The sequence below is a fragment of the Cebus imitator genome, unplaced genomic scaffold (genome assembly GCF_001604975.1).
Source record: "Cebus imitator isolate Cc_AM_T3 unplaced genomic scaffold, Cebus_imitator-1.0 Scaffold441, whole genome shotgun sequence".
Taxonomy (NCBI): Eukaryota; Metazoa; Chordata; class Mammalia; order Primates; family Cebidae; genus Cebus; species Cebus imitator.
This window is the reverse complement of record NW_016107756.1, coordinates 540,788-555,941: the sequence shown is the minus strand read 5'-3', so window position 1 is coordinate 555,941 and position 15,154 is coordinate 540,788. Positions and strand designations below refer to the sequence as shown.

The 15,154-nt window shown below is 58.9% G+C and overlaps 1 protein-coding gene and 1 long non-coding RNA gene across 6 annotated transcripts in view; both read right to left on the bottom strand.

The window, feature by feature from the left end:
• The window catches only part of LOC108290688, a 14,999-nt gene extending 6,196 nt beyond the window's left edge, over positions 1–8,803 (bottom strand). Inside the window, exons 1-2 of the long non-coding RNA XR_001819670.1 lie at positions 8,792–8,803; positions 4,954–4,955 (exon numbers count right to left, since the gene is read on the bottom strand). This is a non-coding gene — a long non-coding RNA (uncharacterized LOC108290688). The remainder of the gene's footprint in view (positions 1–4,953; positions 4,956–8,791) is intronic.
• KCNJ12 (potassium inwardly rectifying channel subfamily J member 12) overlaps positions 1–15,154 on the bottom strand; it is a 43,124-nt gene that overhangs the window by 6,196 nt on the left and 21,774 nt on the right. For 2 of the 5 annotated variants that reach the window (XM_037732109.1, XM_017510574.1), the window contains exon 2: positions 5,725–5,846. The exons of 1 other annotated variant lie outside the window; for it this stretch is intronic. Coding sequence is in view for 1 of the 4 variants with exons in the window: in XM_037732107.1 (XP_037588035.1) it covers positions 1,705–1,954 (250 nt within the window). In the remaining 3 variants the exon portion in view is untranslated. Of the gene's footprint in view, positions 1–1,704; positions 2,208–5,724; positions 5,847–12,073; positions 12,304–15,154 lie in introns of those variants that run through there. 2 more of the 5 variants (XM_037732108.1, XM_037732107.1) reach the window with 2 other exon arrangements.

The window sequence follows — 15,154 nt, the reverse complement described above, 5'->3', positions numbered from 1 at the left end:
AGCACTGCCCTTCCCGTCCCCCCTGTATCCACAGCACTGCCCCTTCCCGTCCCCCCTGTATCCACAGTACTGCCCCTTCCCGTCCCCCCTGTATCCACAGCACTGCCCTTTCTGAGGGCACAATGGTGCCAGCAATAACAATAACGTAGTGGGGGCTCCCCCACCATCCCACCTTGAGACCCCACTCCTCAACAGCAGCACGTTTTCTATTTTGCTTCCTGTTGTCCCTCCCAGGGCCTAGAACAGGGCCGGCCACCCCTGTCGCCACCCACTTTGAACACCTCAAACTGGGTTCCACCACCCCCCGGACACCCACACGCCCCACCCCGCAATGTCCACCCACATGCCATGCTTGCAGCCTCTTGGTCACTGGCAGTGCCAAGGAGGGCAAGACCTGGCACCCAAATGTGGGTGTCTCCCTGGCTGACCTCAGCCAAGGGCCCTCCATAGCCCCTGCCTCTCGTGTCTCTAAGGAAGATTTCAAGGCCATCACCGGGCACCTGGACAGCGCTCAGGGGTGTCACCTGTTCCCAGCACTGTCCTCAGCTCACTGCAGGCAGCACCTGGCTCAGGGCCAGCCTACCACACACTCATGCACACAGGGCCACCCCAAGGCAGGCCCCACAGCAGGGCGCCCATGCCAGCCAGAACAAAGCCGGCTCTCAGCCGCCAACGTGCCCACCCCGAGGACACACAGACTGCGCTGCCCCCACTACAGGCCCCACGCTGGCCTGTCGGTGCCAGGCCAAGGCATCTGCAAGCGTGTGGTATGGCACTGCCTGGCCCGCAGCCGTATCTGGATGGCAGCCTGCCTCGGCTGGGCTAGGCTGGAAGCAGGGAGACCTGGGCCTTCCAGCATCAGCGCCGCACTGAGGAGCTGGACAGGCCCACCCCTCCCCACCCACGGGGACCCTGCACCCCAAGTCCCAGTCCTGTCACACTGTGACCTCAGAGCTACACAGAGCTTTGTCCCTGGCACACCTGCAACCACGTTACTCAGTTACGAAGACACTGAGGCCCCAAGAGAAGGTCCTGGGGGGCTGAGACCACCGCGGGCCGGGCGGCACACACAGCCGTCTGCAGCCCTCAGGCCCTCCAGGGAGGGGTGGGCTACCCTGCTTTACAAACAAGGACCTGGAGGCTCAGAAGCCAGAGTGGACGTGCCCCAGTCCCCTGGGCAGGAGGCAGTAGTGCCGGGATTCGGCCCCTGTCTGCGTGGCCGGGTTTCTGGCCACGTCCACGGCCACGGCCACACTATTCTGGGCTGCAGAGTGGGTGCAGCCTCTGACCTCTACTCCAAACACCCGAGCGACGGTGAAGGTGGAGCCACCTGCCCAGCCAGGCTATGGAACACTCCCAGGCGCTGCCCCGGTCACTGGGCCCCGCGCCGGCGGTCCAAGCAGCACTCAGCAACTGCCGCCTAAGAGAGACCCAGGGAGAGCAGGCAGGGTCCCAGGCGCCTCGTGGGGCAGACCCATTAGCAGCTGCTCCCAGTTCATTCTCTCAACAACCCAGGGGTGCACCCACCATCTAGGTTCAGAGAGGTAAAGTGACTCCCCCCAGGCCACACAGCCACAAAGCAGGAGAGCTGAGATTTAAACCACCTCCAGCACAGTCTCCCACCATGGGCCCCCAGGCTCTGCAGGGGACGCCTTTCCTCACCCTGCGGTCCTGCCCCAACGCCGCTGCGGCCGACCGCCTCACCATGATTCTGAGGAGCTGGGACCCAGGGCTGGAATGGCGGGCACTGCTTCTGCCTGGGCCAGGAAGTAGGGAGCCGGCGGCAGGGAGCACCCGTGAGGCTGTGCTGGGAAGGGGGCTCAGCCCCAGATTCCTGGACCCTCCAGAGGGAGGCAGCCAGGGCCGGGGCACTCAGACGCCGGCGTGAGGCCACCAGCTGGCAGGGGCTGGATTTGTGTGGCCCCAGGGCCTTGAGGGATGTCCAGCGGGTCATGGCCGCTCCAGCCCGTGCTCTGAGCAGCTCGAGGCCTGCAAGGAACAGAATCACAAGAATCAAAGGCCGGAGAGCTCGGTCCGCACATGTTCCAAGCAGCAGGCGGCCTCGAAACTGGCCAGCTACCAGGCTGGTGAGGGTGCTGCCACGACTCCTGGCATCTATACCAGGGCTGGGCACCCAGGACCTGCCCAGACGGTGTCATACAGGCTTGGAAACCCCACTTCTGTTGACACTCATCAACAAGGTCAAGTTCACGCCCCACTCCTTAATTTCTCAAAGCCCAAAATTGACTTGGATCAAAGTCACCTGTCCCAGGAAGAGACAGAGTTGGAGCCTAGAGTGTCAGTCCTGAGCCTCTCACGGCTCTGCTCTGCTGTGTGTGCCCGTGTGTGTGAGGGAGAGCCCCTCCCCGGGACGCTGGGAGCCCCCTCACTGGGCACTTGGTGAATACAGCACCACAAAGACAGACCCAGAAGGGGACCCTGGCATAGAAACCCCAGCACCACAAGCAAAACAATGTCCCAAGAACACTCCCGCATAAACACAGGTGTGGCAAGAAATTACGCAACCATGCGGCCTTTAAGGATGCAATTTAAGAAACATGGGACAATATCCTCCACCAGGGACACACAGGCCCTTCTGGCTCTTGCTCAGTGGGGTGCATACAGTGAAATCGGACAAGACACGACATCTCAGAGAATTTGTTTTGCTGGAAGAGGCCTTAGCAGAGGCCAGCTCCCCATTTCACAGATGGGAGAACCAAGTCCAAAAGAGAAAAGGAGACTTGTCCTGGGCCACAAAGCAATTCAAGGGCCAGAACGAGGTGCTCACTACTAAAATTAGGACAGTCTTCCGCAGACGCCCAGGTTGGCCCACCAGGGGCCCAGGGTCGCCGGGAGGGGAATGAGAGAGGGGCGCTGGGGTACACTACCTGAGCTAGACAAGGCGGTTTCAACACCAAGGGGCGGCGAATCAAGCCCAGCAGGCAGAGAGCAGGCAGTGGGGAGACAGCGCAGACCCGGCAGACCCCGGAGATGGCAAAGCTGGTCCCAGCCCGGCCGCCTTGCTAGCCTGCCTTCCTGCTGGCCACAGTGCCTACAGACACAGCCTCCCGGCGACCAGGCCACTTGAAGAACAGACCAGGGCCTGGGCTGGGAGCTTTTAGAGAGGATGCCAGATGGCAGCTGCCACATGTCCTAAGGGTGGGGTCCAGGAGTCACTGGGAGGTGCTTCCGGATAAAGCTGGACGCCCCATGCCCACTGCCCTGAGGCCCTGGGCTTCTCGGGTTTCTGTGACATCCGGGAGGAGTCCAGGGCAAGGCCTGGACCCACATTCCCAGACACCAAGAAAGCACCAACAGGAAGGGAGAGTGCAGGGGCCTGCACCACCCAGGCTGACACAGGGACTCAGAGTAGGAGGTGCCAACGCCCCCAGCCGCCACGCAGAGACCGTCCAGCTGGGCACCTCCCGAGACACCAGCACAGCGCTCAGTATCTGCCAAGTGCTAACTACCTGCCAGGTGCTCTTCTAAGAGCTTTAATAAACGGACTCATTTCATCCCTGCCATCACACTGTGACTATCATCCCCATTTTCCAGATGAGCAAACGGAAGCTCAGAAAGATTGAGTCACTGTGAGGGTCACACAGCCTTTCAGGAGTGAAGCTTCCAGGCTGGGCTTTGAGGGCAAAACCAGTGCCCCGCAACCCCAAGACTCGAGGCCTGACTGTGTGCGTGGCACTGCAATCCTTTTGGTTGCAAGCCTCTGCAATCCAGGCGGGGATGAGACGGAGGCTGCCGCAAACCAGCGCTCCGAAGCACAGGTTCAAGGGCCCTCACTGCCACTCCAGCCCACAGCCATTCAGCCTCATTTGGAGACAGGGCACTCTACCTCGTGATCAAGCTGCGCCATTGGAAGACCCCTCCACGATCACTCAGTGCAGGGAAGACTGGTGCACGTCACGCCCCCAGCACCCTGCCCCCCACTCCTGCCGCCCAAGGCACCTGCTCCAGCCTCACCCAGCCAAGCACCACTCCTCAGCCACAGGGCTTCACCCACTGCGTCCAGGACAGCTTGGACTCTTCCCTAATCCAGTCAGCATTCAACAGATGCAGCACAGGGGCCAGGAAAGCCCAGCCCTTCCTTTGCAGATGGGGAGACTGAGGCTCTGGGCCAATGCCTTTGCTCCAACACATAGGGCATGAGAGGCAGGGCCAGGCCCTGCCCAGGGTGTAGGACCACATCAAGGCCAGGCTGGGCATGGGCAACCAGGAGGGGCACTCCCGGGGGGCAATGCCAGAGCCAAGAGTGGGAGGCAAGGATGTGCTGGGCACCCTGGTGGCAGTGAGGGAGCTTGGCTGGACTAGGGAGAGCCCAGGCTGATGTGGAGGGGGAGAGTGGGGGGCAGCATTCCTAGGTCTCATAATCTGAAAAGATGATGACCTTTTGTGCCCATCCCCTTTCCAGGCCAAACTTCCCCACCAGAGGCTCAGCTGGCCTCTGCCCACCAAGCTCATCCATGGCCCGCAAACATCTCGGTCCAATGCCATGCCAACTGCCTATGCCAAATTTAGGCTAGGCCCAAGGAGAGACGCAGCAGCAACGTGTCCTTGTGTGCCGGGCATGGGATGGTGGGTGCCCCACTCGTATCCCAGGCCCTTACCGCCTCAGGCCCACCTGTCTCAATTCCTACACCAACCACAGTGTCTTTCTGCCCAGAAGCTCTCTCTAGCCATGGGCACGCTCTGCCACTCAGAGGGCAGGGGGGCTGATGCTGCCAGGACAGTTTTCGATCAGTGACAGACGGGAGCAGGTGACTGGGCCCCAGAAAGCTGCCCCTGGGAGGGGTGGCCAAGCGTGGGTGCCACCTCCCTGGCCTCCCCAGCCGGAGTGGGTGCCAGCGCCCCAGCAGTAACTGTATCTATGGCACGCCATTTATTACCTCCTTCTCTTTCTCACCTCATTTCCTGACTTCCTGGGATCTCTTCCCAGGAAACCACTCGCACCGGAAGCTTTGTCTCCTGGGTCTTCCTCACAGGGTTTCCGGTGGCCTCCCCACATCAAAGGCTCCTGAACCCTGGCCCCCATTCCCGGATGCCCACAACACCAAGTCTCCTCCTCCCCCTTCTCCTCCTCTCTTCCGTCCCTTCCCCTCCCCGCTTCTCCTCCCCCTCCTCCCCTTCCCTCTCCTCCCCCTGCACCTCCTCCCCCTTCTCCTCCCTCCCTTCCTCCTTCTCCTTCTTCCCCTCCTCCTCCTCCCCTTCCTCCTCCATGAAACCCTTTATGATCCCATATCACTGGGCTTTTCCTGTTCAGGCCAGAAGCTACTTCCCATGTTGTGTGAGAGTTGATCTTGCCCAGGTGCCACCTCTGACTAAGCTCAGAGGTCCAGAGAGGCTGATGCAGGTCCTAGTAAAGAGGGGCACCCAGCAAATGCCCCCTAGCCAGATGAAGGGTGAAGGACTAAGCAGCTGAATGGGATGGATGAGGAGATGGGTGGAAGGGTGACTGAATCAACAGGTGGGTGGCCCGGCAGGTGGGTGGATAAATCGGGTTGACAGATGGGTGGGTGGACAACAGGGGTGGCCAGATAGAGGGACTGGCTTGGCGGGTGGAAGGGTGGGTGGGTGGAGGGCTGAGCAGATGAATGGGTGGGGAATGGGTGATGAACAGATGGCATGGTGGCTGGAGGGGTGGAGGGTGTGCAGGTGAGTCTGGTGGGAGGAACGCCTAGATGCACAGGAGCACCTCAGTGACTTCTCTCTTACCTCTTGAGTTCTGCCTTCTACGTAATGGTGCTGAGTGGGCAAAGTACTGTCTTCAAGGCTGAGTTAGCAGTGGCTGCCATTTTCCAGGCACCAGCTGGAGAGGATCCAGTCACTAGAACACCCTAAAGTTAACAGAGTAAAGCCAAGTTACTGCAGGCGGTGCTGCTCTTCTCAGAGGAGCTCACAAGTAAGATGTAACCACATGAACACACATTTCTGCTCACTTCCCCAGGGCCCCACAAGGTGGAGGGGCCTCTGGCCTGCACCTTTGAGACCCCACACCTTCACAGCATAGCAACCATCCAGAACCAGAGAAGGGCAGAACAAGATGGGGTGTCAGGGAAAAATAACAGCTGACAATTAGTGAGTGCCTACAGTATGCCAGACACTATAGCAGGCATTTTACATACATCATCTCACATAATCCTCACAATCCCACAAGGTTGGGACTCTTCCAGAGAAGTGGGTAATGTGGTAATTCTCCTACAATCACGAGGGAATTCAAGCCTTCAGCCTGTACTCCTAGCCACCACCTGCAGAGGCTTCCCAACACCAACCCTGGAGTCAGTTGTGAATAACTGGGTGGGTGGATGAATGAATGGGTGGGTGGATGGAAGGATGAATGATGGATGGGTGGGTGGATAAATGGATGCAGGGATGAATGGGTAGGTGGATGAATACATGGATGAACGAATGAATACATGGGTGGGTGGGTGGATGGATGTGTGAATGAGTGGTTGGGTGTGAGGGTGGATGTCTGGTTGGATGAGAGAATGGATGAGTGGGTGAATGGGTGAATGGATGAGTGGATGAATGGATAGAAGAATGGATGGATTAAGGGAGGGAGGGATGAATGGAGGAACAGACGGATGGATAACTGTGAAGGTAGATAGCTGGATGGATAGATGGATCAATGAATGAAGGGTAGATGGGTGGGTGACTGAGTGGATAGCTAGATGAAGGAATGGAGGGATGGATGGATGGATGGATGGACAGATGGGTAATCTGTGAGTAGATGGGTGGATGAATGGTAATGGTGGGTGGATGGATGGGTAGATGAATGGGATGGATGGATGGATGGATGGATGGATGGATGGATGGATGGATGATTGAGTGGATGGATGGGTGAGTGAATGAGTGGATGGGTGGGTGGAGAAATGAATGGATAGAGGGATGGATGGCTGGGTAGATGGGTAAGTGGGTGGATGTATGGATTAATGCATGAATGGGGAATGGGTGGATGGATGGATGGATTGTTGGGTGATGGATGGGTGAGTGACTAAGTGGATGAGTGGATGGGTGGATGGACAGGTGGATGTGTGTATGGGTGGGTAGAGAAATGAATGGATAGAGGGAAGGATGGGTGGATGGAAAGATAGATGGGTGAATGGATGGGTGTGTGGATGGATAAATGGGTGAATGGATGGGTGAGTGGATGGGTGGGTGGATGGGTGAGTAGATGGATAGATGGATGGATGGATGGATAGATGAGTGTATGGGTGAGTGGAGAAATGAATGGAGAGATAGATGAGTGGGTGGGTAGGTGGGTGGATGGATGGATGGTTGGGTGGATGGATGGATGGGTGGGTGGATGGGTGGGTGGGTATACGTATAGATAGATGGGTGAATGGATGGATGGACGGATGGATGGATGGGTGATGGGTGGGTAGATGGATGGATGGTTGGGTGGATGGATGGATGGTTGGATAGGTAGATGGGTGAATGAATGAGTGGATGGGTGGATGGATAAATGAATGAATAGAGGGATGGATGAATGGGTAGACAGGTGGGTGGATGGGTGTGAGGATGGGTGATGAGTGGGCAGATGGGTGGATACGGTGTTTGGGCGAGTGGGATAGATGACTTGATGGATGAGCGGGTGGGCGCATGGCTAACTACATGGATGGGCACACATCAGTAATTTGCCAGAGACTTGCCTTGGGCACACACACATCCTACCTGGTCCCTGCAATTCCCAAGATGCAATTTCCGCACCTGTCGAAGGGGACCCCTGCCTTCCTGTCCAGTGTGCCATGAGAATCAGAGGAGTGTGGGGTGGGCAGGGGCTCTGGGGATACCCAGAGGTGAGTCTCCTGACCTGCTTCTGGCCTCCCCACCTCCCAGCTAGGGAGTTCATGGGGCCTGCCCTTTCCAAGGTTACAGCCAAGGCAGGATTGTCACACTGGTTTTTCTGGCTGGGATTAAGGAAACTGTTGGTGAGTCACCTGCACCTCATGGGCTCCTGGGACAGGTGACAGAGGTTTAAAGGCACACAGACTTGGATTCAAATCCCAGCTCTGCCCCTCATAAGCTGCGTGACCTTGGGTGAGTCACTTCCCCTCTCTCAGCTTGCTCTGAAAGGGGATGACCTGGTCTCTAGTAGCCCTTCAGTCCCTCTTCACCTCCAAGTCCCCTGGTCCCCAGCCCCTTCTTCCCTATCCCTCATGCTGAAAGTAGATGCCACAGGCCCGCACTTTGCTTCTCGCCATTCCACTCTAAAAACTGATGGGGACATAGAGGTTCAGAGATGTTCCGTCACAAGCCAATGTCACACAGCTGGGAACCTCCACGGCAGGGACTTGGGTCCGTGCCCTTCCCCGAGTGGGCCCACACTGTGCCGGACCCTGCACACTCAGCAGCTGGCTAGTCATCCCGACGCTCACAGCCCTGCCTTGGAAGAGGGACGATTCTCCCCTCTAGACAGACAGGGAAACTGAAGCTGAGAGAAACTAAGTCACCTGCCCCAGTCACCTGGAGCTAGAACTCTGAGCAGTGGAGGTGGGATATTGCCACAGGGTCATGGGGAGCCAAGCAGGGATGGGGGCCAGAAGCGTGGGCGGCAGCGTCTCCCCACCTCCTGCTGGTCACCTGGCCTGCCCTAGGCTCTCCCAACCTCGTCCCTCACTCCCTACTACCTGGAAGGGGCATTCCCAGACCACAAATCCAGCTGGATGTGTTCTTATCTAGGAAGAAGGCAAAATTAGCTCCACTTGACACACGGGGTACTGAGACGTGGAGCAGAGAAGCGACTTGCCGAAGTCACAGGGTGAATGAGGACTCTGCAAACAGGAGCCAGCCTTCCGGATGCCCTGGCCAGCGCTCCCGCCACCTGCAGGGGCCACGGCAGCCACCATGTGAGCTCACCCTGCCAAGTCCCACAAATGTTTTCCGGGGTCACGGTCACAGTCCTGGGTGGGGAGGTGGGATGTGGGAGCGGTGCTTCCCCACAACCAGGACTGAGGGCCAACAGGCCAGGCTGGCCCACAGCCTCCCGCAGGGGAGGGCAGGGCCTAGGCTGGGGCTGGGGCCGAAACCACCCACGGGACAGGGCAGGCACTTCCCCTTCCTGAGGCTCAGCTTCCCCTGAAACATGAGGCTGGCAACACCTGCCAGGCCTCCCAGACGATGAGACAGAAGCTGGTGATGAAGGTGCAGGCCGGGCACTGGGCCTGGCACCAGCAGGTCTCTGAGAGGTGGCAGCTGTCACCCTCCCTGGAGGGGCCTGGCAGCCGCCCAGTCCACTGAGACCTGAGACTCCCCATCTGCAAAACGAGGAGACCCCACGCACCTCAGGAGACTGTCGTGAGGGTGAGGCCCGCCCTGGCCTCGGTGTCTGCCCACGGAGGCGGCGCAGCAGTGCGGGTCCTGCTGGCACTCACTGAGACCGGCGTTCCCGACGCCACTCAGGCACGAGAGCAGAAACAGCCTTCCCAACAGGACGGAAAGCTGGCTGTGCCCGAGGCTCCCTGTGGCTGCCGTATGTCCTCAGAAGCCCCCTGGCCCGCGAGGAACCACAAGACACATCAGCCCCCGGAGCAGGGCCAGCCTCGCTGCTCCAGCCCGGCCCACAGAGGGTGCTCAGAAAGCGGTGGCCGCAGGAACCTGGAGTGACCCTGACCCCATGGGCCCCTCACATTCTGTGGCGTGGAAATGGGGGCCGGACATGTCAACTCCAAGAAGAGGCTGCACCAGGTGGCCAGAAAAGGCCGACGTCCACCCTCGAGCCCGAGGTGAGGCCAGGTCAGAAGGTTCCGGCCCCGCAGGGTGGACAGCGCTCACACCGACGGCAGCGGATGTTTCTGACGGTATTTTTATCTTGAGGACACCCTTCACAGAGGGCGGGAGCAGGCGGGAGAGGGTGTCCTTGGCCCCAGGCCCCTGGGAGAAGCAGAGAACAGAGGCCCTCCAGCAGCGCCCTCTGCTGGGGTGACCGTCGCAGACACTGCCCCTTCCCTGGGCTCCATGAAGTCCCAGGAAGGGGTGACCTGGAGGGTCTTGGGGCCCTCCTGGGGCTCCTGGTTCTTCCCCACCTTGCTGTGTGACCTGGGGCAGGGCTCCGCCCCTCTCTGGGTCTCCCTCTTTAAGTCCTTGCTGGGCACCAAGGACTCGAGGGGGAAGCACTGGGCGCCTTCCTTCATGGGGAACCCTGCCTTTCGGGGGCAGACGGTGAGAAGTCAGCAGTCACAACTCACCGGGCCCTGGGGAGCCCAGGGCAGGCGTGTAACCCAGTGGCGGGAGGCGTGCTTCCTAGAGGGGTATCTGCCAGCAGGAGGCAGCGAGCCAGAGGGGAGAGAATCCTCCCTGCGACCAGCCGACCGACCGTAGCACAGTGACACAGCCAAGAGCAGCTCGGGTCACCCCGGGGCGTCGTGGGGAGCACCAGAGTCCCGCAGTCTGGGTGCAGATTCCAGCTCCACTCCCCAGGCACTGGGCCTTGGGCAAGGCCCACCCTGACTGCAAACCAGGGGCGGACCCGGCTGCTCCACAGAAGCCCTGCCAGCCCTCCCTTGCAGGATCTAAACCATTTGGGGTTTGCGGGGAGGCTGTGAAGAGAGGGGCACAGCCTTGGCACCATCATATCAGGGCAGGGGAGCATGTGCACGTCCAGAGCCCAAGGCGGCGCCTTGGCAGATGAAGAAACAGTGGCCCCAGTAGGCCTCAGATGTCACGTTAACAAGCCTGGACTTGATCCCAAAGGCAATGGGGAGCCCAAGGGCCATAAGAGAGCTTGAAACTGGAAGAGTTCTGGGGCAACAAGGCCTGAATTCAAATCCTGTCTCCATCGCTTCCTGTGTGGCCTTGGGCAAGCCACATAACCTCTCTGAACTGCAGTCTTCTCACCTGTAAAATGGAACTAATCATAGCACCTGTCTCATGGGGTTGCGATGGGGTTTCCATGAGTGAATACATGGAGACTGGCCAGCCAGCTGGGAACTCCCTGTCCCCACCCTCCCCCTCAACACAGCTATGAGCCCCTGCCTCACCCTGCAGAGTCACAGGCCCCTTTAGGGCCTCAGCTGGACACCACTCCAGGCAAAAAGGAATGATGGGCAGGAACCCCCCAGGGAGGCACAAGTCAGCAAAGGCACATCGCTTCTGGTTTTTACACAGCTGTAAATTTTCCAGCTTCCACTTAATGTGGGTCTCATACATGTCCTGAGCAGCCGGCTTATGCACAGGAGAGCAAGGACCCAAGGTAAGGACACAAGAGGCAGCCTGGGACCAGAAAGACCACCAAAGGAAAGGCTGGAACATTTGCCAACATAAAAATACGTATGATGTTGTCAAAACCCATAAGGAAAACAAAAGATAAATAAGTGTTTGTTATTAAAAAGGATCCATGTGCTTAATATATAAAGAGTTCTTATAAATCAATAAGAAAAAAGGACACAGTTGGAGTGAGCAGAGAACTAAGGTTGGGCTCCCAATGTCTCTGGAATGCCCCACACCTCAGAGCCTCAGCCTGAGCTGGTCCCTCACCATGGAATGCCTTTGTCTGCCTCTCGGAACACAATGCCTCCTTCAGGCTCAAAGGATGCCTCCTCCATGAAGCCTTCCAAGATTTCTCCAAGTCCCTTGCTCCTCTGTGAGTGCTCCTAGCATGTTTCTTGAGCTCCTAGGACCCAGTACCTGGTTTCTGCTCCCTGCATCAGAGAAGTCCCAGGTGGAGTGGCCCAAGCTTCTTTGAGAGGAAGAAATGAGTTACAGAGAGGAGCCATGCCCAAGGTCACCAGTCTGACCGAGAGCAGGACCTGGCATCCAGGTGCCCTGCCTCAGTCCCTCTGTACTCCAGCCACCAGCCCTCCAGTGAGCCCTCCAGGGCTGTCTTGGTCCTAGCAAGGAAGGCCCCAGCTTGGGGGCTGCATTTATTTCTTCACAAAGGGCCAGCCAGGATTAGGGCCTCAGCGCCCCCCCTCCCCGTAACCGACTGCTCTCTGTCGGAGAGCACGTGACGGTTGTGTTCTTAGCTTCCTTTTTTCTGGTTCCCTATTTTGTCAATCTGGCCTTATTTCAGGTATAGAAGGTTCCCTGGGAGGGCCTGACAGACTCTAAGGGCTCTGGGGTTCACCTTAGCATGGGCAGGAGGCTGACCTCGGAGACGTGGAGTCCGGGAAAAGAGGGTAGGTTCTTTCCAGAAGGCCGATCACTCTGCCCCAGGCCCCATTTACAGCTCAGATCCGTGAGCGTGCTGTGGCCTGGCCCTGCTGCCAGAGTCATGCTCGGCATCGACTCACTCCATCAGCGGCGTCTGCCCAGCCTCTGTTATGCGCTGACATCGTGCTTGGGGGCCACGGGGTGCTGGGCAAGACAGACCAAAAAAAAACATGCCAGGAAAAAAAAACAAAAAAAACTTGAGTTAATCCAGAGACGGGTGCAGGCCATTCCAGAGGTCAGGGAAGACGCTGAGGAGGCGGCATCTCCTCAAGAGCTGGGGAGGAGACTGAGGGAAGAGGGTAGTCCATGAAGGGGGAGTGCAGCCGTGAAGGCCTTGAGGCTGGGCCAGGGGAGAGCGGTGGGGATGGAGCTCCAGGACGCACAGCAGCCTCCTCTTCATCACTGGCAGTCAGAGGAAAGGCTTCCCACCCCTTGCCTTGCCATATGACAGACACTACCCAAGGCTCTCCCTTCCCCATTCTCCCTCAAACTCCTATGCATCCTTCAACACCCATTTCCAAGCCCCATCTCTTATGCTTCCCTCTGTCCTGGACCAGGCCACACTGCGTGCAGTCCGTCTATCTGAGTCCGTCCACCAGGCCAGGGGTCCCCTGAGGGTAAAACACGGGTCTGACTGCGTTGAGCGGCCTCAGCACAGGACCAGGTTCCTGGCGAAAGCTAAGGGACTGGGGAGTAGGATTCTGTCCCTTGTGGCCCAGGGCTCCAGAGCCCTTAAAGTCTGCATCACAAGACGGCAGGCAGCACTGTAGCCCACCCAAGACCACTCCAGCTTCAGCTCACCATGAGACTGCCACTGTCTCTGTCTCCTCTGGGCCTCAGTTTCCCCATGTGTCAAATGAGAGGCCCCATGGCTTGGGAACAGGGTGGCTCCACCTTACTCCCTTATTGACTGCTCACAGCAGGGCGGCCCCTTCAGGGAGGAAGCATGGCTGTCACTCTCTGACCCCTGCTGAGCTCTGAGCTCGGCCCACGGGGCAGGAAATGCCAGCTTTCTGCCAGGCCAGCAGGAGGCTTCCAGCTGAGCCTGGGGGTGATGGGGGAGCCTCCCTGCTCTATGACCTCGCTAGGGGACTCACAATGACTGGCTAGGGCATTTCACCCACAATTTCGCGGTCAGGATGCCTGCCTTCGTCCCCAGACCCCCAGGAAGGCTGCCCCAGGAGACTGGGGGCGAGGCAAGGGGGCGGGCAAAGCAGGGGCAGGCTTTGCAGTCCCCGAGACAATGGAGCAGGGTCCGGGAGGTCCTGCCGCAGGGCCCAAGGACAGATGCCAGGGCTCTGTGAACCTGATGCGGGGAAAATCATCAACTTCCCCGTCTTCAACCTCTCTGCGAAATGTATGCCAGAGCTCCCGAGCTCCCCCAGGCCCTAGAGCAAGGCAGACGCCTGGAGCTGCCCGGCTCTCCTCTCTGCTCCCAAGAAGTCGGCAGGACGGCTGCCACCAGGTGTCCCTAGTTAAGGCGCCCACAGGCCCACAGGCAACAGCATGCTAATTACTAGATCAAACGTTTTAAAATAACGCTCTGATAAGTATTGCAACACTTACTTCTGGTTTTCCCTGTAGCCCCATACGGGTTCTCTCTTGCATTCATACGTGTTATTCTGAGAAAGAGGATGTCAAAGGCATCCCCAGCACACGAACGGCTCAGCACGCTGGGTCAGAGGAGGCAGAAGGGCTGGGCATCTGGCCAGGAAAGGGCAGAGCAGCCTGGCCCCTCGCCCACCCATCCAGCCACCTGTTCATTCCCCGTTCATTACGCAAACAAGTCTTCCCTGAGCACCAAACCAGTTCCAGGCTCTGTGTGGGGTACAGCGCAAACAGGGTGGTCAGCCCTGCGCCCGGCTCCTCACACATGGCGGGAGACAGGCATTCCAGGGGAAACCGGGGAAATGCAGGAGATGCCGGCTGCAGGCGTGGCTGTGTGACCACCGGGAGGAGGGACTCGAGGCCAGCCGGGGGGCCGCAGGGCTGGAAGAGGAGCAGGACCCTGGGCCCCGGACACAAGGCACGGTGTGAGGAGAGAGGAGGGAGGGGCAGGGAAATGAGCTCTGAGAGGGGACAGGGCGGCAGCAGGCCGCTCGGAGGGCAGGAGCTTGCTGCCCACCCCCAGGTCGCCTCCGCCCGTGCAGCCCACCCAGTAGGGTGGGGAGCCCTTCACGTCCACAGACAGGAAAGGGTCTGGACAGCAATAGCTGCACATTTTCCTGCACGCCCTTTGTCCCGGGTGGCAGGTGGCTCTACATGGCCTGATTTCACAGCGAGGAGACTCAGGCATCCCACAGCTAGATGGTGGCGAGCGGGGCCCCGCGGAGGCCGTTCTGACCCCGCACTGCCTTGCACGGCCCTCTTACTGCCACACATGCTTTCCAACCCCAGTAAACTGGGACTGCGCAACTGCTATGCGTCAGGAACACCCGTCACTGTGACACATGCCACTTCCATTCACACTGGTTTCTTTTGATAGAGGCGAGAAACTGGGGCTCGGAGAGGGTGAGTGCCGTATCCAGGGACACGCAGCCAGTCCATGGCAGGGCCAGGATAGAAATTCAGGGCTTCCAGGCTGTGGAAACGGAGACCTGGGACTTGACCTCACACGCTGGCTCTGGTGTCTCTAGGAGACACCACAGCGTCTCCAGGCCTGGCTTGGACCACCTCCTCCAGGAAGCCTTCCCTCACTATGTGGCTCTTGCCTGCCTCTCTCCCATACCTCTGGTGGCAGCTAATTGGTGCTGTGAGGAGGCGGGGGCTGTGGGGCCCTGGTGTCTGGCTCCTGTTTGACCCCTGCTGTGTTGAGTCCACCTGGACCTACGGTCTTTCTGAGCGGGGATCTAGCGGGACATTTGTCCCAGAGCAAAGGTGTGACCAGCAATGTCTGCTCAGAAAGCAGGTGGGTGGCCACTGAGATGGCCAGGAAACGCTTTCTCATGCCTGGAGCAGGAAGAAGCAAGCAGGAAGAAAGGACCTAGTTTGTGCA